Consider the following 23,310-nt stretch of genomic DNA (forward strand, 5'->3'; position numbering starts at 1 on the left):
ATGGCTGGTTGGTCCACACAGCAGCTTAGGCTAAGAAGTACAGTATTTAGCTTGTTCGTGGCTCAGTATCTAGGATGAAGCCATGTGGTTAGTTTACAGTTCAGTCTGAAGTACAAACCCATGTCATTTGATTAATTCAGTTAATCATCAAAGTCGAGCTTCTGAGATCTCAAGTTTTCACTGGACAAGAGGTTGACTGTGCTCCATCGTCTCCCCCCGCGCCCCCCTCCCACTGGAGCCTGACAAGCATCCTAACTGTCAACCTTTTGATCAATGCAACATACATATTACTGAGCTCCATTTTAGTCCAGCCTAGCATACTGTGCAAATCCAGCCACCACATTGAGCCCTACTACTCTGCTCACCCAGGTGTGCGATGCTATGAACCTGTTTTTTTCACATGCTATACAAACCCAACTTATGGATGACTTCACCGATCAAAAAGTCTGTAGTTGGCATTCTTACCTAGATTAGAAGAAGATCAGTTTCAGGTAAACAAAGATACAAGTGTGAACGGTAGAAGGTTATTTTATTGATAGACGCTTTCCTTGGTTAGAATGTACAAAAAAAAAGACATAATTAACTGAGTATACAATAATATTAAATATCCCATAAGATTGTCCTCTGTGCAGTTCAGTTTTTTTTTTTTTTTTAAACTTCATATAATGCATTTCAGTGTTTTAAGGCAGCTTTGAAAAAAACTACTGGGCAGATGTAGTGATCTCTGCTCTAAAAATGCCCATATAGGTAGAAACATCCATTCCCTTGGCTTTGTAGCAGAGAACTGAGGGAGGATGTGATTCTACAAGGTCTGCTAGTGTCTTAGTTCCTCTCCTGCAAAATTATATATGTAGATAAATGCTCTGGGCAGGGGTGTGGACTAGATGATCTTTAAGGTCCCATCCAAGCCTCAAATTCCAAGCCTCTATGAAGACACACGCCACTGAAGCTTACGGAACTAGCTGTGCGTGAGTAACATGAACTCCGCCGTGAACGTTTTACTTTCAGTCCTGGAGAAACCACCTGTGGAGATCCTGCCGGCAAAGAAGCCCATATTCCTAATCAATGCAAGGGACAGCAGCTTTTAAGAAAGGGAACCCAAACCACAAAGTTACTGGTTTAGTTTAGTGCAGCTTTCTCCAACCTAGCATTTTCCCGACTGGTCAAGACTTCAATTCTGAACATTCCAGCTACTGTTCAGCACATATGGAGGGAACCAGGCTGTGAAATGCAGATTCTACAGCTCTTGCAAGCCAATTCTGCAGAGGCCTGTATGTACAAGGTGACTTTTTAAAAAATTAACTCGCTGGTGATGTTCCCCAGCAGGGCAAAAAATCCAGTGCGTGCAGTTACTGCCTGCCTAGTAACTCATGTTGGATAGTTTGATTAAAAAAGGCTGGAGCAACCAGATTTGGGGTGGAAAACTCCAGATAACCAGTAGAAGGCAGCCTAGAAGGTGCCAGGGGTGCCGTGTCTTGGCTGCCATCTAACGGCCATCCACGGCAGGTGGCTCGAAAAAAGACAGCGTACTTTGCGCCGATGGAGGCAAGTCAGCTTCCAGAGCGGCATCTTTGTATTTCATCCTGGGCAATGCCACCTGAAGCCGGAGAAGATGTGGACTAGGAGGAAATCACGAGACATAAGCCACAAGAGCAGATCTGTGCGTCTAAGGAAGAAACAGCTTTTTCTTTTGCTATGAGCAGCATTGAGATGCCCAGGATGTCAACTCTGGGGCATCCTTTTCAAACTGCAGAGATGCAGTTGAAGAACTCTAGATCTTCTGCCATCAAACTACATGCCCTGAGAGGTAACACTGGGTCCCCCGCAACCAATGAAGCAAAGACGGACAAGTTCATGTTGATGAATTCCACGACCCCCGCATAGAGTACAGCTGAACACCCCCATTACCCAGGGTCCCCACCACACACTGTCACCAGAGCTGGATGTTCCAGCTGCCCCATCGACGCCTCTGAGAAGCGCTCGGTTGAGAAATGCTGTTTTAGAACAGCCGGCTTAAAATGGCAAACAATGGACCGTCTCTGTTCTGTGTCAGTCAGTCAGTCAGTGCTGGTGGTCCAGGAAGATTAGATCTTACCCCTTGTTCCCTGCTACTGCTTGGCACCCAAGTTACACACTTACACTGTCCATACAAGCTGCCTAAAACTCATCCTTTTTCTCCTACAAGCAGCTCCAGAGGTGAAATGGGTTGAGAGCATGCAGGCGTCTTTTTATAGGGGTTAATTTAAAGCAGACTGCATCCCCTTGGTGGTCTCCGGACGCTGTTTCTAAGCACGGGAATGATGGGATTTGTAATCCAATCCACTTGAAGGACGCCGGGTGAGAGAACGTGGAAAGTGACAGCTCTTTCAATAACATGGGGGCGTTAATTGACTACAAACCTGATTAGGCCAGGCCAGGCAGGGCAGAAATGAGGCAATGTGTCCCAGAGGGCTCAGCCTTCTCCTCCTCGCTTGGTCTCCCCTGTTACTTCCTTTAACTTCCCAAGAAAGGAAGTGGGTCCAAACCAGCACCAACTCCCGTCAGAATCACCGAAGGAATCAATTGTTTGGCTACTAAATGGCAGCCATCGCTCCCATATGAAGCCCAGCAGTTTCTCGGGAGATCTGCTGTTTCATTGCCAGGCTGGCCCATGGATCCGAGAGGGCCAGCCTTCAGACAGGAGAGGGATCCCATTGCTTCGCCTGTACGGATAAGCTATTGCTATGGTTAAGTTGCCTTGGGACTCGTCCATGAGGTCAATGACAGGCTGAAGACCAGCTCGGGCACCTTCAACCCCCTCCCCTTCATCTTCCTAAAGGGAACAGAAAGAGCGGTCAACGGTTCTAGAAACCAAAGCCATCAGCAGGCTGGCTGGAGACCAAGAAAAGGCCCAAGTCCCCCAGAGACTTGGCCCAAGCTGCTCTGCCCACCTTGCGCAAGAACGGAGGTCGTGCAGAAACATTTCAAGGACTTCCCTCTCCGCAGAAGCAGCAACCCAAGACTACAGGAGCCGGGACAGGCCAGGAAAATCTCTTTCCTCCGTCCCTGTGCAGCACTGAGGGTTTTTTCCTTCATCCACTGACCTCTGCAACCCCGGCATTTTGTAAAACTCGTATCAGAATGGCTATTGCTCGCTTTCACATGCGTGGACACACACAGAGAGAGGGTTTTCCGTTCACCTTTTATAGGGAGGTCTTGCCTTTGGATTATTCCTCGGGTGTGCCGGGCCCGTCCACAGAAGCAACTTGAGGCAAGGAGAATCCACCAGCCTCCTGAGCCCTTGCAGTTAATCCACTTCTACGCTGCACCACCGAGAGGACCCTTGGAGCTCCAAGCAAGGTGCCAACAGTGCAATGTCTTGCTGCCCCCAGGTGCCTAGTCTCCAGGGCTCCCCCATCCTGCTGGTTTGACCTAAAGTTCTGTGCTGGGCTCAGCAAGCATCCACAAACCCAAAACAAAGACAAAAAGTTGGTTGGGAAGAAAAGTGCTGAATTCTTGACCCGTGCAGTGCAAGTCCTCCAAACCGTCTTCCTACTGGATGGAGCAGGAGGCAGACTCCCCAAAGCAACAGGAGCAAGGCGAGGACGAAATGGGCTTGGGTGGGATGAGATCAAGATCCTCATCGTCCGGGATCTCATCCAGGCGGTAGCCGTCCTGCAGCAGTTGGCGACTGAGATCCTGGTGGACCTGAGGAAGGAATGGGAATATGGAGTAACAACCTCCAACTTACACCTAACTGGCACATTCAGGGCTGCATCTAGAACTTCAGCTGGCCCTCCTGTTTCAGGATGCACACCCACAAGATTAAGCCTGGCCCGGGACTCTGGAAATGAGGATCAGCACGGGAATCCTAACTGGCTCCCCGATCTGTGGAATGGGGCGGTCTGGGTGTTCTTCGATCCTCCTGCTGCAGCTCCGGTTTGCTTCTTCTCAACATCTCCTGAGGTTGGGAGCCCAAGCGTGCACAGCAGGGTAAGGGTGTAAGGGTGGGTGCGTGCGTGTGTGTGTGGGTGTGTGAAGAGAGAACAGACAGATCAAGCAAACACTTGCCTTCCTCAAAGGGGCTGAGCTCTGAAGCTCGCAGGATAACAAACCCGGGGAATAAGCAGTACATAAAATACCAGACTCGCCTCGGCCGAGGAATAACCAGAGGAACATCTCGATTCCAGGTCATCACTAGGATAAGAAAATTGAGGACAGGTTGAAAGGATACAGCAAGCCCCGTTGTCAGTTGTCCGATCACCGATAAAAATCAGTGGGCCTCCCACAGGACTGTAAGAAGTCATCCTGGGATAGACCTGCATTTTTCAATGAACACCTGGAAGGGAGGCACTGGGCTAGTTATGTAAACTTTATATTTTTATTAAATGTTTTAACTTTTTAAGTTTTAATTAATACTTTCCCCTTTCTATTTCCTGCATTTCTGACATGAAATGAGACGAGGGGGGCTGCTTAGGCAAGCAAACTCTCCCTATTCATTCTTGGAGCTGTGAGGTAACCAACTTTTTGCTCTAACCCTAACGGAATCATTATTTCCTTCTTTTGCTGTAGCAGGTGCCTGATGTTTAATCCTCACTACAGGTAGTCCTTACTTAACAACCATTTGTTTAGTGACAGCTTGGACTTACAACGGTGCTGGAAAAGCCAACTTCCAACCAGTCCTCACACTTACGACCATTGCAGTGTCTCCACAGTCATGTGATCATGATTTGGGCGCTTGGCAACCAGTTCACATTTATGACCATCACAGCATTCTGCAGTCATGAGATCGTAATTTCCACTTTCCCAGCCAGCTTCCGGCAAGCAAAATCAATGGGGAACTGCTTAATGATCATGTGGTTTACTTAATGACCATCACAAAAAGGGTCATAAAATCCAGACTGATTCACTTAATGACCACTTCGCTTAGCAACCAAAATCCCAGTCCCAATTGTGGTCGTTAAGTGAGAACTACCTGTAATATCAGTATTAGCAAATTCCTTTGCTGATGCCTAACTTGAGCAGCTCTGGGGGTGGAAGGGGAAAGAGAGGTTGCAGGTCTATAAAACCTGCCCAACAAAAGCAACCCCTTAGTGAGTGGAATTCTGGAGACCATTATTGCCACTTGGGTTCATCAGGGCAGATGGAGGAGGAGCCCCTGCTGCTGTAAGTAATTAATGGGGGCAACCTAAATCAGTGTTTCTCAACCCTGGGAACTTTAAGATGTGTGGACCTTCTGGCTGGGGAATTCTGGGAGTTGAAGTCCACACATCTTACAATACCCAAGGTTGAGAAACACTGGTTTAAATAAACATGATGCTGTTTGTTCTGGTCCTGACACCTCTTTTAAAGTCCTCCTGCTTCGGTATCTATCTAGATCAGAAGCCCATAGGTTAAGGTCCCAGGCCTGCAAACAATAATCCCAAAACTTGCTATGAGACTGGGATTTTCAATATGTTCGTCAGTGTGTGTCTTCAGCCTTGAAAGGTTACTTGCCCTGATCCAGAGAGTCCTGAACTGTTTCCTCCAAAATGTGCATAAAGGAGAACAACTTTCCCATTCCTGCTCTGAAGCAACAGATCTTAGAAGCATATTGTGTTTGAATCTAGGAGTTCTAAAGATCCACCAGGATGAAGAGCCCATGGCCCTTGATTATGATTCCATTGTTGTTATTGTACAACGTGCAGAATCCTTTTGGGATTGGAGTGGATTATAAACATTGCGAATGATAAATAGAGCCAGCTAAATTGAGGGACAGAACTCAACTGTCTTCAGTTTTCCTGACCAAAAAGTCAAGCAACTGTTACGTGCCTCTCACCTGTCAGAATCAAGGGACACCAGGGTTTCATCTGAGATCTGGCTGAGCGCAGTGTAGCCCTTGTTGAATTTCATCGTCCTGGTAAAAGAGGAAGAAACCACCATGAAACGTGGTTGGGAATGGAAGGGATGAAGGTGGGAATGGAAGGAGATGGTGCAGGGCAGTGAACAGAAGGCTGAAGCAAATGTACCCATGTTCAAATCCACCCTCAGCAGCAAAGTGGCCTTGGGCAGGACATGTGGCCTCAACCTGATGTATCAAACAGGATTCTTAGCAGTAATCAAAGCAGAAGTAGGAATGGGGACACCAAAGGATCCACTGTGGAATGCTCCCACCCAAAACAGGCTACTCCCAACTTAAGTGGTGCCCCTGGCTTCCTGAAGCCATCCAAATCAGACAAATGTGACTTTAAAAAAAAAACCTTTATTAATTTTTTTCAATATATAGATAAAAACTAAAAAGGATGAAACAAAAGAGCTTACAAAGAAATAGAGAAAATCTAAAAAGGGGTGAAAGTACAAAAAAGACTACTACACAGGGACTTCCAGTAAAGATATACATACATCAGGCAAACTGACTTTGAATGAAATGAGGCCAGAACCATCAGAACAGTTTGTTTGGAGATCAGAATGTTCTATACACCTGCCCACTGAACACAGAAGAGGGGCTCAAAATCATAGTTAGCTAGAAAGGTGAGCTCTGCAGTCAAGCTGACTTGTAAAGGCACAGGGAAGGTCAGAAGCTGCCTTCAGACATGCAAAACGGTTATTGGCCTCGCAGGGTAAACCAGATAGGAATTGCAACCAAATGAGCTCATTCTACTTTATTGTAAGGCTACATTGACAGAATCTTGCAAGTCTGAAAGTACAATTCTCTCTGCCCCCGTCTCCTTTACAGCCCGAGACAATAGGGAGGGTCCCTTCTGAGCCTCTTGCCCCACCCACTGTCCAGCTTTGGGCTATGCTGTCTCTTATCTGACTGTGCTCCTGGCACATCTCTTTGCCACATACCATTACATCTAACGGAATGCATTAATGCACTTCTAAGGATGGGAATTGTTTTACTCCCAAAAGACAGATAAATAGCAAAACATCTCTGGGGAGACGGGGGACGCCCACAGGGCGTGTGTTCTTCCCTTCTGCAGCTGGTCCCGAATAAAAGGTAGTTTATCCCCAGAATCACAGGGTCCACGTTTCAAGTTGCTGATTTTCCCCTGCATATGCCCTGCATCCTGGCCAATCCTGAAAAGCAATAATCACCACGGTTCAACAATAAAAGGAAATGAGCTCGGACCTCACGGCTCCTGGTTTGGGCTGTTGCCGGACGGCTCCCGAAAGCACCCCCTTCCTCCGCAGCATCGCCTTCGCCATCTCACGGTGTTTTTCTGCGACGCCGAAAAACAGAGAAACTCAGTAAGGGGCTGTATGCTTTGGGCTTCTGTAAATAACAACCCATAGCTGAAAAATCTATAGCATTAGTTACTGCAGGGGGACAAGGGGAGAAGAGAGAGAGAAAGCGCTTGGGCCCACCATTTACAGGTCACCATTTGGATCAATGTTTCTCAACCTTGGCCACTTTAAGATGTGGGGACTTCAGTTCCCAGAATTCCCCAGCCAGCATGGCTGGCTGGGGAATTCTGGGAGCTGAAGTCCCCACATCTTAAAGTGGCCAAGGTTGAGAAACACTGATTTGGATCACTAAAATATCGGCAAGCTCTCAACAAGAGTTCAGAATCCAGAAAAGAAAAAGGTATATCCCACAGGCTGCAGCACAGAGTGACCCCCCTGTGCAGCTGGAACCGGGCATAGAAGTAGTCCCGAAAGCCTCCCTGTGCAGTAAAGAGAAGGAAGTATGCCACTCTAAAAAAGAGGTCTCCCTTCTTAACCTGCACAACCAGCTTTGTAAACTTTCTGCAAGGAAGCGCTGGATTGACTTGTAAAGCAGCTGACAACCAGGGCTGGCAACAGCTGTCTGTACACGTCTGAAGGGCACCAGCTTGGGGAACCTGTTGCGCTCCCAGTGTTCCTGCACGATAAGCTACAGCAGCCAGCAAAGCAGAACCAAAGGTGAAGAAGGTCACTTCAACATCCAGTGGGCTATAAGCTCCCTCGCTTGGTTTTATTGCAACATCCAAATACCATGAATTATAGTACAGAATGCATTAATGCCCTTGTAATGAGGGGAGCTGTTTTCCCCAAAAAGATATAAACAGCACATTTCTGGGGAGGAGGAGGATTGCCTGAAGGCAGTGTGTTTTTTACTCACGTAGCTTGTCCTGAATAGAAGGTGGTTTGCTCATAATGTAGGGCCCCCTTTTCTCTACCGGGGGTTCTCGGCACATCCTTCGTCTGTCCAGTTGCCCCTGTAAAAAGGAAAGGTATGAGGGAGAAGTTGAGTGGCAGTTGCGTCGAGCACTGTCCACCCCAAAAAGAAAACACAAAAAGAGCAAAATTAGCAAGAAGCTTATTGCTGCTGCTGCTGCTGCTGTTTACACACAGTCTACCAAAGAGCTCCGACTGGATTTAGTAGTTTTGACTGCTGGATCCTTCCCAAGGATTTAGGATAGCTAAAGATATTGCTATAAGATATGCACTGTTCCAAGTAAGGCAACTTTTTGTAATTGATGAGTTGAGAGTCTCTTCTTTCCTACTGTGACCAAGTGCTTTTCCAAATCTTTTGGCACAGTATGAAGATGATGATTATAATATTTTCTGCCGTTCATTCTGCAAAATGTTCTACTGCTAGCCTCCCATCAGCAGTTTTATCTGATGTTTCTATTGCAGAATAAAGACAGTATTATTATGTAACACCCTCTGACTATGCCCCGAAAATGATGATCATAATCCTGTCTAATTACAATCCTCTTTCATGATGGACCTGCAAGCTGTGCATAAACTTAAGAGACTAATAAGTACAGGGCCTCGTCCTAATCATTTCAGATGTTCCAGCTGCAAATTTGCAGGACTTTCTCTTCAAATTAATGGACATTCCCAGCCTTCCAGCTTCCTCATCATAACCAGCCAATTTTTAACAGGAACCCCATGCTTTCTGCAGCGGTCTATGTGACTTCTTCCCTGCATAATGCTCAACAAGCCTTGCTTTGCATTTTGCCCAAGGAAAACAAGCTAATTTTAAGGGCAGAGGATACAAGAGTAGAATAGTGGAAGTTCAAGAGGAGGTATTCCATGATTCCTGTTATCCTAGAGCAGTGTTTTTTAAATTTGGCAACTTTAAGAGGCGTGGACTTCAACTCCCAGAATTCCCCAAACAGCTTGGGAATTCTGGGAGATGAAGTCCACACCTTACAGTTGCCAAGTGTGAAAAACACTGTCCTAGAGCTTCCAATCTCTCCCTTCCAAGTCTGCCCTCTTCTGACGAGACTGACTTCTCCCAGATAAACCCACCTGCAGTGTCAGATCTGAATGTACCTAGTCCACCTCCAAAAAGAAAAAATGAGACGGCTGGGGTGCCAGGCAAGGGCTACCTCTGCAGGTGCACCCCGACTGAAGAAGATACCGACTGGGTTCCCACAGCCACTTCCCTGAGTCAGTCGAAAGACCAAGACAATGCACTGGCACGGTGTGCTATGCTGGGTTAATGCTAAACCAAGTTTGTTTCTTCCTCCTTCAGCATGTTGGGGGGAACACACTGGGTCAGGTCACAATTCAACGCCTCAGAAAAGGGGCGAATCCAGAATCTGGGCGAAACATGGGGCACGATGCCAGCCTTTCTCTTTCAGCAGCTGCGAGAGCTGCCCCCCCTCACTTGAAACCTTCAGCTGGGGCAGCTGGAAAGCACAGCCCAATGCCGACTCTCCCCGCTTCCAAAGGGCTAGGAAGCCTCTCCCGCCCTCCACAACCAATCTTGCGGGGTGGGGGTGGGGGTGGTCGGGATGATCCTCCCGCAGGGATCCAGGCTGGGAAAGACTGGATCTCCCTCCTTGCTGTACGGCCTGGCACTTGGGAATGGAGCCTCCCCAGACAGGAGCAGTCTACCCGTCCCCTATCGCCTCGGGTACGAAAAGCAGCAAGAAGAGCCTGGGGCTTTCGGCCTCCCAGAGGCACTGAGATAAATATAGTGCTGATCCCTGAGGACTCCGCCGGCCTGATCCAGCCGAGCTCCGAGGGCCGACCCAGAACCAACGCGCCAGCCGGGAAGAGGCTCTCGCCGTCCCTCCCTTCCCAGGCCCGCGGCTGCCGCTGCCTCACCAAGTCGCCGCCGGGCGCCAGCTGCGGCCCGGCATCCTTCCCCCGCGGCGACCCCTCCTCGCCTCCATCTCCCGTCGCCATCGCCGCTTCTCCCGGAGAGTGTCCTCGAAACCACGCCCGCTCCCGTCGTCATTGCGCCACTCCGCCAATAGGAAACGCGACTCCGCAGGCCCCCCAAAATTAGCATCTGACGCTCTCCCTCATTGGTCGGTCTGTAAGGCCCCACCATTGCTGTCTCGCGGGCAACGTCTACTGGCCGACTGGGAGGAAGAGCCAGCCAACGGGAGGCGGCTCCTCTTTTTTAGTTTTGGGAGAGCAACGGCGGAATGGAAGGGGCGCTCTAGGAGGCTGGCGGTCTTGCGCTCCGTGGTGTGTGTCCAGCTCTCCCACAGTTTAATTAATTAATTATTAAATTTCTCTGCCGCCCATCTCGCATACAATGCTGCTGCCTGCAGTAATTTTATTAAGCAAACAAAAATTCCAAGTGGAATCTGGCCTCATTTATGGGGAAAAGGTTAGGACCAATTTCTCCAGCCTGGTCCAGATGTCTTGGACTACAACTCCCATCACATCCAGGCAAGCGAGTTGGGAAAATGGTGGGAATTGCCTATGGTTAGTGCCGAGGACCAGCTTAACCTGAAGTTCATTTTATTTTAATTGGCCACCGTGGCACTTTTTTTTCCTGGGCACTGAATTAATTGGCAGTGCTTAAATTGAACCACCCCTCTGGCAGCAACCTTGGATCCCGACACTACAGAATAAGGTATGATACAGGCGTGTATCACTGAAACCTGGCTGGGCTCAGAAGTGGGGGTAGCCCTCTCGGAAATGTGCCCAGCTGGGTTTCGGGTGTGGCACCAGCTGAGATACCAGGGGAGGGGAGGAGGGGTGGCTGTTGTCATCCGAGGGTCTCTTGTGGCCTTCAGGGGCCCTGCCCCACGAGTTGCCGGGTGTGAGACCCTGTTCTTCAAGTTGGGTTCCCGAGAACAGCTGGGAGTATTGCTACTGTACCAGCCCCCCTGCTGTGTAGCAACCTCCCTGCCTGAGCTGCTGGAGGCCATCTCGGGTTTGACGGTGGAGCTCCCCAAACTTATGGTTTTGGGGGACTTCAATCTGCCTTCCCTGGGGCGTGCCTCGGAGGCAGCTCGGGAGTTCATGGCTACCATGGCAGCCATGGGCCTGTCCCAGATCATTCGGGACCCGACTCGAGACAGTGGTCTCACTCCGGACTTGGTCTTCTTGTCGGAGCAGCGGCAACATGATCTGAGGGGAGAGCTGCATCTGTCCCCATTGTCATGGTCAGATCACGCCCTGGTGGCCCTGAGATTCTCTTATGCCGCTCCCCTCCGCAGGGAGGCAGGACCCATTTGATTGGCCTGCCCCCAGCAACTGATGGACCCAGTGAGGTTTCAGAGGGAGCTGGGGGTTATACCCGAGGATCTGCTGCACGGTCCAGCGGAGGCCCTGGCTGCTGCCTGGAGCAGGGAAGTGGCCGGGGCCTTGGACAGGATCGCGCTTGTGCGGCCTCTCTTGCCTCATCCAACCTGACACTCCCCATGGTTCACGGAGGAGCTGAGAGTTTTGAAGAGGCTTAAGAGACGCCTAGAGCACCGCTGGAGGAAGACAAAGACCGAATCCGACCGAACACAAGCTAGGGCCGCTATTAAGGCCTACCTTGTGGCGGTAAGAGCAGCGAAACAGCAGTACTTCTCCGCTCTTACTGCATCCGCATATTGCCGTCCGACGGTCCTATTTAAGAGCACACGTACCCTTTTGGGGAAGGTGGGCCCAGTGACCCACCTACAGGGCCGTGCGGAAGAGTTTTCTGAGCATCTGCAGGATAAAATCACTCGGATCTGGTCTAAATTGGACTCCATGCTTGAAGTATCTCCACCGAGGGAACGTTTTAGCCTTGTTATCTGGGAGCAGTTTGATCTGGTTGGACCCGAGGGACAGGATCCTCCAGATTGTGAATGCCACCACCTGTTATTTAGATCCATGCCCCTCCTGGCTGGTGAAGGCAGCTCGGGAGGTGACGTGTGGTTGGGCCCAAGCGATGGTAAATACATCCTTGAGGGAGGGGGTGTTCCTGGTCCCCTGTAAGGAGGCACTGGTGCGCCCCCTCCTCAAGAAGCCATCTCTGGACCCAACTGTGCTGGACAATTTTTGTCCAGTCTCCCACTTCCCTTAGGGAAGGTGGTTGAGAAGGTGGTGGCGTTACAACTCCAGAGGGTCCTGGAGGAAACGGATTATCTGGACCCCTTTCAGTCAGGTTTCAGGCCAGGATATGGGACAGAAACGGCATTGGTCACACTTATGATCTCTGGCAGGAGCGGGATGGAGGCAGTGCATCCATTCTTGCTCTCCTTGATCTCTCAGCGGCTTTCGATACCATCGACCATGGTATCCTTTTGGGACGGCTCAGGGAGTTGGGGGTGGGCGACGTAGTTCTGCGCTGGTTCACCTCCTTCCTCCAGGGCCGGTCCCAGTCGGTGGTGATAGGAGAGGAGAGATCCAGCCCTCGACCCCTCCATTGTGGGGTGCCGCAGGGTTCTGTTCTCTCTCCTCTCTTGTTTAACAACTACATGAAACCACTGGATGAGATCATCCGTCACCACGGGTTGAGGTATCATCAGTATGCTGATGATACCCAATTATACATCTCTATCCTGGGTGAGGTAAGTGATGCAGCGACTGCCCTTTCTCGGTGCCTGGGGGCTGTGGGGGTCTGGATGGGGAACAACAGGCTTCAACTGAACCCTGGTAAGACGGAGTGGCTGTGGGTTGATGGGGCTTCATCTTCCAGGAAACTGTCATCTTTAGTTCTGGATGGGGTGGCATTGCCCCAGACTGACTCAGTGCATAATCTGGGGGTTCTCTTGGACTCATGACTTCTGCTCAAAGAGCAGGTGGCAGTCGTGGCCAGGAGGGCCTTTGCGCAACTTCGGGTTGTGCGCCAGTTACGCCCGTTCCTGGATCGTGAAGCCCTCCGAACAGTCACTCACGCCCTGGTTATCTCCCATATAGACTATTGCAATGCGCTCTACACGGGGCTACCCCTGAAGAGTATCCGGAAGCTTCAGCTGGTCCAAAATGCAGCCGTGCGGGCTATTTTTGGTGCACCTAAGTGGGCACATATAACACTGTTGCTGTGCGAGCTGCATTGGGTGCCAGTTTGCTTCCGGGTCCAATTCAAGGTGTTGGTTATTACCTTTAAAGCCCTACATGGCACGGGGCCAGGTTACCTGAGGGACCGTCTCATCCCCATTACATCGGCCCGCCCCACCCGATCATCCAGAGAGGGCATGTTACGGACCCCGTCCATAAGAGAATTTCATTTGGCGGGGTCCAGGAAGCAGGCCTTCTCTGTGGTGACCCCTGCTCTCTGGAATATCTTGCCCCTGGAGGTGAGGCAGGCCCCTTCTCTCCTGACCTTCTGGAAGGCCCTGAAGACCTGGTTTTGCCGTCTCGCCTGGGGTGGGAAAGGGAATAACCATTCTTGGGGATGGCTCGCACCCTAGAGTCCCTCCCACCAGCCTGGATTTTACATTTCTCTTGGATTTTATTTATTTATTGGGTTTTATTATAATAGTTTTATGTGATTTTAATGTGGGGAATTTTATTGTAAACCACCCAGAGTCCCTCTTCTGGGGGAGATGGGCGGTGGCTAAATATGAGTAATAAATAAAATAAATAAATAAATAAATACGGGAAAAGAATCTATCTGCCCTTAGATGGGATGGGTAAAATGTAATTTACCCATTTATTACATCTGATAACATCCACAAAAGGGAATGCTTGTATAAATCCCAACAGAGCTTTACGTCCAACTGAGTGTCATCTATGGGGACCCAGGAAGTGTGCCTCCTCTGACGCGGCAAAGCTTTAGACCGGGCTGTCCTCCCAGGCCTTGGGGTGGTTGGGGCCCCTGCTGGATTCAACTGAGTGTGTGGATGTTTAGCTGGAGTAGTCATTTTGTTCTTTTTCTTTCTTTCTTACTCCTTTTTGATAATTATGATAGTGCGTTTTCCATTCTCTTTGGTTTTGTTGTATACCGCCCCAGAGCCAGTTTGGAGTCAAGCGGGGCCTACAAGGAATACATTAACATGAATTTTACAATTTTCCTGAGAATTCCACGTAACTGATACTGACCTAGCTGTGCTTTTAAGACTTGTAATATCCTCTTGCGCTCGTTAAGATTATGGCAGTACTACCTAGGCAAGAAAATAGGAACTGGAATAAAATTGAAATCTGATTTCTGCAAGAGCATTATTATTATTATTATTCCGATTATATTTTCATCTTGCCTTTTTGTATATAACTCAAGGCAGAGAACATAGCTAATACCCCTGCCTCTTATTTTTCCCACAGTGGCAACCCTGTGAGGTGGGTTGGGCTGAGAGAGTGACTGGCCCAAGGTCACCCAGCCGGCTTTCGTGACTAAGGGAGGCCTCGAACACACCGTCTCCTGGTTTCTAGGCCAGCCCCTCCACCACTACACCAAACGGGCTGTCTTGGTTATGCTATAAAATTCAGAGAAAAGTTGAGAAAATGTCAGGGAGGTTTCTCATCTTATGATATTCATGCCTGCATTCTTTCACATCCCAAACCAACCCCATTTATTAGAGTTATAACCCACCTTTATTTTGTACAACTCAAAGTGCTGTCCGTGATGCTCCCATCTACTATTTTCCCCACAACCACCGTTCTCTAAAGTGGGCTGGGCTGAGAGGGACTGGCCTCAAAGTCACCCAGCCAGCTTCCTTATCTATGGGAGGACTAGAACTCACAGTCTCCCAGTTTCTTCACCACACCACCAAACTGGCTACACCAAGGCTCGCAAAATAAAAATTAGAGCGATAAACCAATTTCCATAAAGTGATACATTAGAGCAGTGTTTCTCAACCTTAGCCGTTTTAAGATGTGTGGACTTCAACTGTGCCAGCTGGGGTATTCTGGGACTTGAAGTCCACACATCTTAAAATGGCTAAGGTTGAGAAACACGGCATTAGAAGCAGCAATGGCCTCTGTGAAGGCAGGTAAGAGACGGGGGCGTGGAACTCTTCTTAGCCATAATGTAAAGATGGGAGCAACTGTATTGTAACATATGAGCTGCTCTTCCTAAGCCTCCTTGCTCGTTTTTGACGGACCACAGGGGTACAACTGCTTCATGTCGAGACGTAATGCATCTATGTGTTTTTTCCATCAAAACACATTAAGATTTACCAATATAAATTATGCAAGCTTGATATAGCTGCTTGGTTTTCTTATTTTACACAAGTCTTCAGTAGTTTCTTAGTGATACAAGAAAAAGTCACCTGATCAATGGAAATGACAGCCAGCAAGTTAACAGGTCTCATGAAGCACTGACCACATATTTTCAAGGACCTCTAAACAACCATTAGGACTAGAAACTTATGTGTTTTTTAAAAGTGGTATAACTGACATATTAAGTTGCTTAATTTGGTGACTTCTGAGATTTTTTTATGTGGCAAATAAACACCTGTGTAAGTGGCTGAAGTCAATCAAGCTTCTCACCCAATTTATGTTCCATGAAAGCAGTATGAAACAATTCTATGCCGTCCTTAACATGAATTAATACAGAGGCACCCAAAATTGTAATTTCATAATTAGTGTTTACATGTTAAAATGCTGGACTGCTGTTTCATGTTTAGAAATGTAGAGAACTACTTTTTGTGCAGAAATATACAGAATTCAACGTATGAAGAATATGTTGTTCAACGTCCTGTGTTTGCTCAATCTTGACTTGGGAAATATTTTTTTTAACCTATAATCACAGGCTATAAAGACTAAAGTCAATTCAAACCATTTCCTCTTTATTAGGTCAGCTTCACAATCCAGGAGTCAATAAAAGGAAGAAGTAATTTCAAATAATTATAATGTCTATATCCTGGTAATTGTTGTACAATCACAGAACCTTAACAGTATACTCATGGGAAGTTCATCTGGAAGAGAACAGATAGTTGGAATTAGTTTGGATCTTTTCAAGTTCTCTCTTCACAAGCCTCTTGAAAAGGACATGGGTAGAGTGGTTAGGAAAAGATGCTGCCACTTTAATGCTAGCTGCAGATGAGTAACTGGCTGCATCAAGCAATTTAAAGAATGACTTTTGCCATTTAACTGCCACCTGGGATCCTTAGTGTAATGTCCAGGCTGCTACTGTATACAAAAACACCTCTGCTGATGTTTTTGTACATATCTAGCAGACTCCCTGCCCTGACTTTACATGTTAAAAAACAGATTGAGAAAAAGTCAGTGTAGACAGATAAGCAGAGATTGTAAGCAGGAGAGAGACTAGAAAAGGTGGCAGGTAGCATTCTAATTAACTGGGGCTTTTTAACTAGTTACCTCCATCACAGCCATTTTATGAATGGGGAGGCCCCAATCCATTCTGCGAGCTTGCCTGCAATGTATTCTCAAAACACCAAACGTGCCCAAAAGCCAATAAAAAGTTAGATACCCCTGGTCTACTCTTGCTCTGTAACAGGAGACCTTTCTCTGCACCTCTACCACATGCGCTTTCATAAGCATGCAATTTCCACAGAACTGTCTTATTTTAGCAATGAACTTGTTTGTGCTAATTTCTCTACTCTTGCCTTGTTGGCAGAATGCTTCCACTAGCTGTGTGTGTGTGTGTGTGTGTGTGTGTGTGTGTGTGTAGAAATAAGTGGTTAAGAGGAGCAAATAATTACTTAAGAAGGTAGCAGGACCATATCTGAATAGTATTTTAAAAAAAACAGAGCTTGACTTTTTGTATTTGAGGGATCTCCACCGTATTTTAAACAAGTGGGCCCTGTAAAAAGTAAACGGAACAAGTACAAAACGACTGAGTTGTCTTTTCATTTTTAATATACTTTAAATCCCAGAGGTATTAGAGCCGAAGTATTCTGCAGAAAGTTGGATTCCAGTTATTGAGAACATATCACGTATCCTACATTTTTTGTAGAGAGACAGCAATATTTTTCTCCATCTTATCAGATCGGCAGGCAAATGTGTTCTCTACCATTTTTAGAAACCTAAGTTAACATTTAAACGCCAAACAGAATATATGTGCACAAGCCAAAAATTGAAGATGTATTCCCTTACTATTAAGTTTATATTGTGTCCATGTCAAGTTCTTCTGGAGTTGAAATCCCCAATTCATCCAAAGTTGGTCTAAGTTCCTGGATAACATATGGATATATATCCTTGTATCTGCCTGCTTTGTACTAATTCAAAGAGAACACAAAACAAATTCAGAATTTAAAAAGTAGATTTGGCAAGACGTGTATACAGTAATTAAGCCCCAAAGCTTAATCCTTCTATGGCCCTGATTTTATTCGAGAATAAATATGCAAACTTACACACATGAGAAGCAAACATTTTGAGTGCTGTAAAGCTGCAGTTATTGCCACTCAGACGTAGTCTCACTGACCTTGTTTCTGAGTAGACACGTATAGTAGAGGAATGAAGAAATAAGTTCATGCACAGAGAAGCTATAATATGGTGTCTGTCAACCTTAGCAGCTTGAAGATGTATGGACTTCAACTCCCAGAATTCCCCAGCCAGCAAGGGGGGGAGGACGAATCTCATAGGTCTGGTAGTGAACACACCTCATGCATGTGTGGAAGGATACATTTTACCACCACACTCAATATTATACAGAAGTACAGGCAGTCCTCGCTTAATGACTACAATTGGTATCTAGAATCTGGGTTGCTAAGTGATGAAGCAAATCTGACGCAATTTTACAACCATTTTTGCAGCAGTTAAGTGGACCACATGGTTGTTGAGCTAATCACGTGGTTTCCTATTGATTTTGTTTACCAGAAGCTGGTTGGGAAGGGTGAAAATGGCAATCATATGACTGTGGGACACTGCGACGCTTGAAAATGCAAACTGGTTACTAAGCACCCGAATCTCAATCATGTGACCGTGGGGACATTGTGACAGTTGTTAAGCATAAGGACTGGTCGTAAGTCGGGTTTTACTGCCGTCATAAGTCCGAACCATTGCTAAACGAATGGTCGTTAGGCAAGGACTACCTGTAGAAGGATGCCTCCTGCTCAGGTTCATTACCCTTTTACTCACCTTTACCATTTCCAAGATGCGGATTGTAGTAGCAAAGTCATTTAGCCGTCTGCATGCCCTCAAAGCAGCATCAATGATTTTTGGCTCTGGAACCATGTCTGCATCAACCAATGTGTTAATACCTATCAAAGGAAACAAATATTTAAGGAGAGCGCTGCATTTATTCCAGTCCTTGCCCCCCTCCTCATATTTATGATGTATTTAACAGCTTAGTAATATAAAATTAAATTCTTCTCTCCCTCTATGTTCCTATTTTATCCTACCATCTTGGACATTGCCACGGAGCATACAATGTGCAGTAACAACCTAACTTTGTTTATATTCAGATTCAAAATCTAAGATAAAATTTAAGCTCTGTCACTTCAGGGTTAAAATCTTAATTTTTTTAACCTTTATTTTAATCTCAAATTCTAACATTTGTCTTTGGATTCAAAATTCTAGTACAAAGATACGTCGAATTTCATATTAGAAAACAAATGTTGAAAATTCTGTACATCTGCGAATATTCTGTCCCATGCCTGTTAAGGAGTATTCACAGAAGTTACTCATTAAATCAGCCATTGCTCTTTAATCTCTACTCCTAAGAAGAATAAACACAATTTTAAAAAATAGACCACTTTCAGCTAGATATGTGGATATAATACTACTAACAGTTTCTAAACATTCTCATTCTTTGTTCATCAATTCCCCCTTTTTAACTTAAATAGAAGACTTCAAGTAATCCAACTGTCAACACAGCTCATGATTTTAGTTCTCATTATCAGTTAGTGCAAGAGTATGAGAGCCTGTCTGAATAAATCTAATCTCTCTACCCCTAAGAGAATTGGATTATTGATAAAAGTTAGGAATAGGATGAAGGATTGAACACTGCTTCAATCTGGCTTCATACATCACGCTATAAACGCATGATTTGCTTAACCACAGGATACTGAATCAACTACAACTGGCTAGGTTTGCACACAAAGGATGAATTCCTAAAGCTACTATGCCAAAATCAAGGAAACTTTGTGGTTTAATGTGATGCATAAATCCAGAGTTAACACAATCATAATATACTCATAATATATTAATCATAATATATTAGTTTTGCTGTACTAATGTAGCTGTTAAAAATGGGAAAAAAAACTTGAGAACTTCGTGATTCTTGCTCTGGGATAATTCTATTAGGTCCAGGAAAGGGACAAATATAGTTCATACTGCGTTGCACAAATCAACAAGAATCTTTAGAAAAATCTAGTATCTGTACTGCGAGAACACAGACGCCACCCACTCACTGATATTACCTTTCCTTAGCTCCCACTCATCAATATTTGGTTTGTTGAAGAACATCACCCAGCGAGCATCAAGCTCTTCATCTGTCACCTCTGTTTTATTAGAAGAACAGCGCACAGGTAACACTGCTGCGGGACAAGAATGGGAATGAGCAAAAGACAAAGATGTTAGACATTCAAGGGTAAAGCTACAACATCACAGGTGAAGGTAAGAAGGCCTCCTACACAAGACAGCCCCGAGTTAATACCAATTCTCCCAGTATCCAAAGGGTCTGCTTAGAACTGTAGGCTGAACTATCTTGTTACGTGCTTTCAGAGAAAAGCATTCACTTGTAGCATATGCTGGATGTTGAGGAGCAGTTAAGGGAGGGTGACTTTAAGGATTATTTTTTGCACTCACATTTCAAAGATGGCAGAGTCTTTGGAATCTTTGCGCTTGGGCAGAAAGAATATTTGTTTCTTTACTCTTAAATAATTCACTCAGCACAACAGTTAAGTACTGTGTAGGCATAAAAGAAACTGGGGATATTCAACATTGTCTAATTTCGGAAGTTTGGTTAGGCACAGGAAGAAAACACTAATATGAAATTGGTAAATTATTTGATATTTTTATAATTTTACTTCGTTAATCTTAGTCTCAGAACATTTTAAGGTAGGCTATGCCAGAGTAAATGAGGCAATCTTGTAATGCTGATTGACTAATACTAATTCTTACTTCCACAAATATGGAAGAGTCTGGTAACATCCTTTGCAACTAACCAATTTGTATTAAAAGATGCATGTTTTCATGAGCATATATAAACTGTGCTAAATGAATGTTAAGCCTCAAGTATTTAATTGCATGCAATTTCATTTCCTCAACTGCCAAATTCTTCTACCAACATTGAGCAATTAAACTTTCGACATCTGTAAGTAACTAGGCCTTTAGTTACAGGTATTAAGATATCATCAACAGCCTTTGCCAATGCAATGTAGCAACTGTGAAGATTACTGTGCTTATTTCATCATTTCTTCCTTAGATGCAATTGAGTTCAAGCACAGTCATTTTGCATTTAAGGATCTCATCGCATTTTAAAGATTAATTTATTACAGAATGGGTAACTTCATTTTTTAGGTACTGGAAACTTAGGTTTGCTTTAAGCATTGTAAATTCAAAGTAAGTTCTGTGCATCTCCATTTCTGCAATTACTAATTTGGTCCCATCTGTTTTTCTTAATGTTTCAGCACTACTGACCATTATAATGGTAAGCAGACTGAAGCTTATCGGATAGCAATAATAGTAATGCAAAGAAAAAACTCCTTCTTGGGTATTTTGATATTCTACTATAGCTAATTAAAAATGGGGCCCTTTAAAATTGCCATTACTATAAGGATCATTATTTTATACACTAATACCCAATGTGCCCTGATGCTAACACCTAACGTAAAGAGCTTCTAGGCACATTAGTGTGAAAAAAAACCCTACATGCAGCAAATAGGAGTGACAGATATTCTTGAGGCAGCCTCCAAAAACAATTCCTACTGTGAAATAGGAAAATGCTGAAAAGGAACACCACTGTAAAATCTAAAGAAAATTTAGTCACACAAGACTGGACCTAAAGGAACAAAGTCCAGGGAGGGAGGTTATAACCAACAGGCTCTTCAACCAAGGCTTATTGCTGATAAAAGGAAAAATAAAAGGGAGAGTAAAAACACAAAGGAATGTCCTTTCATCTTCCTTAAAGTATTAGGCTTTTGTTCTACCGTACATACTTACTAGGTGTGGCTTAATAAGAACAGAAGACGTACTTTCAATTTGAAGTGATGTCAGTTAATAAGCATAAATCAGAACTTATGTCACTGACTGATGTTTGCATCCCATTTCAGAAAAGTCAAAGGCGCTGCGTATGATTTTTTTTAAAACATGAAACCAGAAAAAGGGAGATCGTGCTTTAATCCACCAGAGCAGAGCAGAACAAGGGCACAATATACATTTTCACAGCCACCCCACTTGAGAGAAGAGAGCCAACCCAAGATACATTCACACATTGGAAATAAAAGCCGAACCTTGGCTAAACAATCCCATTCATGCAGTTACATACTGTAATATTTGTTTGCATAGTGTATAATTACACAGCACACACGGAAGTATAGGAGAACAGGTCACGGGTGGGGGAGGGGCGTGACAGATGGAAAAGACACTGCAGATAAAACCACAAAGGGGGCACAGGAAGGAAGTCCAAGCTTAGTCCACCCCAAGTCCATCCAGCCCCAACCCTACGGTCCTTTGAAGAAAGCCCTGAAGCAGGGGACCCCGCAGTCTTCAGCTCATCCACCCCTTCATGAACCTTCAGATTGTTCCTCAGCCCCCCCCACACCTATTCTACGGAAATAATTTAATCAATCAATACCACTTTAACTAACAGCACCACCGCTACTACTAACAGCCACCCCTTGGATAGTCCCACCGAGGGCTGGGCCCTTGGGGGAATCCACCTTTGAGCAGTTAAAGCGTCCCTCTTGCAGCCCCCCCTCATCCGTCGTTTTTAACCCTTTCGGGGCCGCCCAGCGCGAGCAGCCTTCGAGACGAGCCCGGCTCCAACCAGGCATTTCCTGCGGGGTGGTGGTGGAGCGGCGGCCCTCCCCCTTCCGCGGGCGGGCCTCGCCTCCTCCTTTCCGCCTGTCCCCCTCTCAATGTCACCTTCCCTCCCGGGGCGCAGAGGGCGGAAGCGGGGAGACCGCGGGGGACCCTCCACTCGGGGCGGGGAGGCCCCCCGCAGGCGCGGGGTGGGGGGGAGTGGGAGCCGCCCGGCAGGAGAACCTCCCCCCCCGCCGCCCAGTTTGACAGGAGACGTTGGGGGGGTTGCTGAGGGACTTCCCCTCCGGGCAGAGGGGGGGATGGGAGCTGTAGTCCCCCCGAGGAGGGGGCCGCTCCCCCCGTCAGCGCCGCAGTCCCCCCGGGGGGAGGGGTCCCGGGGGCTCACCTGCCGCGGCGGGCGGCGTCCTCGGGCTCAGGCCGCGCAGCGCGGGGGCGGCGCAGCGGCGGAGGAGCCGGGCGGCGGCCAACATGGCTGAGGGGGAAAGAGGAAGGGAGGCAAGCTGAGGCGAGCGCGGGACGGAGGCTGCCTGCAGGCCGGCGCGCGACTGCGGCTGCTCGCTCGCCACACGCGCCCCCGGTCACCCTTCGGCGCGGAGGACAAAAATGGGACGAACCCGGCTACGGCGGCGCGCGGGGGACAAACGGCGACGCCACGCAGGCGCGCGCGGGGGGGAAGGCGGGAAGGGAGCGAGGCAGGCGGGCGGGCGGATGCGCGCGCGGGCGTCCTGGCGGCTGGTCGGGCAGCGGGCGGGGCTTTCCGTCCAAAGGGAAAGGGGCGGGGTTTCTGCTGCACCGAGGGGCACGTGGGGGAGGGGGCGGGGCTGGCTGGCGGCCAGTCATGGCGAGAAGAGGAAAAGAAGAAGAATTCTAGGGGTTAATCCAGCGTCTCTCAACTTTGACCACTTTAAGATGGGTGGACTTCAACTCCCAGAATTCCCGAGCCAGCCATGCTGGGGAAACATCAGAAGCCCCATGCTGGCTGGGGAATTCTGGGAGTTGAAGTCCACCCATCTTAAAGTTGCCAAGGTTGAGCAACACCGGATTAATAGAAAGAGTGAAAGGTTGGAGTGGCAGAAAGATTTATGACAGTCCTCGCTGTAATAGCAACAATAACTAATAAGATTAGAAAGGTGGAAGATTAATAGATGATGTTACTTTTTTTTTTAATCAAGGTTTGAAATGTCTAGATATTCTAAAAAGGAGAAGATGGAGCAGAAGGTTTCTACTTGGCTTCAGAATTTATTTTTTTATTTGTTTAGCATTTTTTTTTCTTTTCCTGTACAATGAAGGTTCTTTTTGTTGTTGCTTGTGATATTTCACCATATATATTATATATATATATATATATAATATTATGAATGGTTT

General features: G+C 46.7%; 2 protein-coding genes across 3 annotated transcripts; both read right to left on the reverse strand.

Annotated features, from left to right (window-relative positions):
- Nucleotides 1-513: 513 nt before the first annotated feature.
- Nucleotides 514-14,257, reverse strand: FAM219B (family with sequence similarity 219 member B). 2 transcript variants are annotated; one of them, XM_063313891.1, is made up of 6 exons: nt 14,158-14,257; nt 8,063-8,159; nt 7,091-7,181; nt 5,798-5,875; nt 4,131-4,176; nt 514-3,687 (listed from the first exon to the last, which is right to left on the reverse strand). In XM_063313891.1, exons 2-6 carry the CDS (start codon nt 8,136-8,138, stop codon nt 3,532-3,534), a joined length of 447 nt encoding a protein of 148 aa, XP_063169961.1. In that variant the 5' UTR covers nt 8,139-8,159; nt 14,158-14,257; the 3' UTR covers nt 514-3,531. The 2 variants fall into 2 exon arrangements, with proteins under 2 accessions (XP_063169961.1, XP_063169960.1); XM_063313890.1 differs by lacking the exon at nt 14,158-14,257 and adding an exon at nt 10,006-10,104.
- Nucleotides 14,258-15,821: 1,564 nt separating this feature from the next.
- On the reverse strand, nt 15,822-22,494 carry LOC134504680 (cytochrome c oxidase subunit 5A, mitochondrial). Its single transcript, XM_063313987.1, has 5 exons — nt 22,331-22,494; nt 19,380-19,496; nt 18,097-18,218; nt 17,113-17,234; nt 15,822-15,971 (listed from the first exon to the last, which is right to left on the reverse strand). The coding sequence occupies exons 1-4, from the start codon at nt 22,413-22,415 to the stop codon at nt 17,121-17,123; spliced, it is 438 nt and encodes a 145-aa protein (XP_063170057.1). The 5' UTR covers nt 22,416-22,494; the 3' UTR covers nt 15,822-15,971; nt 17,113-17,120.
- Between the last annotated feature and the right edge of the window lie 816 nt (nt 22,495-23,310).

This window comes from Candoia aspera, chromosome 13, assembly GCF_035149785.1.
Source record: "Candoia aspera isolate rCanAsp1 chromosome 13, rCanAsp1.hap2, whole genome shotgun sequence".
Lineage (NCBI taxonomy): Eukaryota > Metazoa > Chordata > Lepidosauria > Squamata > Boidae > Candoia > Candoia aspera.

Excerpts from the sequence above, each read along its gene's own strand:
- FAM219B (XM_063313890.1), bottom strand. The coding sequence starts at position 10,086 with ATGGCGACGGGAGATGGAGGCGAGGAGGGGTCGCCGCGGGGGAAGGAT. Across the intron at positions 5,876-7,090 it reads CCCAAACCAGGAGCCGTGAG|GACGATGAAATTCAACAAGG; the intron begins GTCCGAGCTCAT and ends CTCTTTTACCAG. Across the intron at positions 4,177-5,797 it reads GTGTCCCTTGATTCTGACAG|TGATGACCTGGAATCGAGAT; the intron begins GTGAGAGGCACG and ends TTCTTATCCTAG.
- LOC134504680 (XM_063313987.1), bottom strand. The coding sequence starts at position 22,415 with ATGTTGGCCGCCGCCCGGCTCCTCCGCCGCTGCGCCGCCCCCGCGCTG. Across the intron at positions 19,497-22,330 it reads GACGCCGCCCGCCGCGGCAG|CAGTGTTACCTGTGCGCTGT; the intron begins GTGAGCCCCCGG and ends CTTGTCCCGCAG. Across the intron at positions 18,219-19,379 it reads TGAGTGGGAGCTAAGGAAAG|GTATTAACACATTGGTTGAT; the intron begins GTAATATCAGTG and ends TTCCTTTGATAG.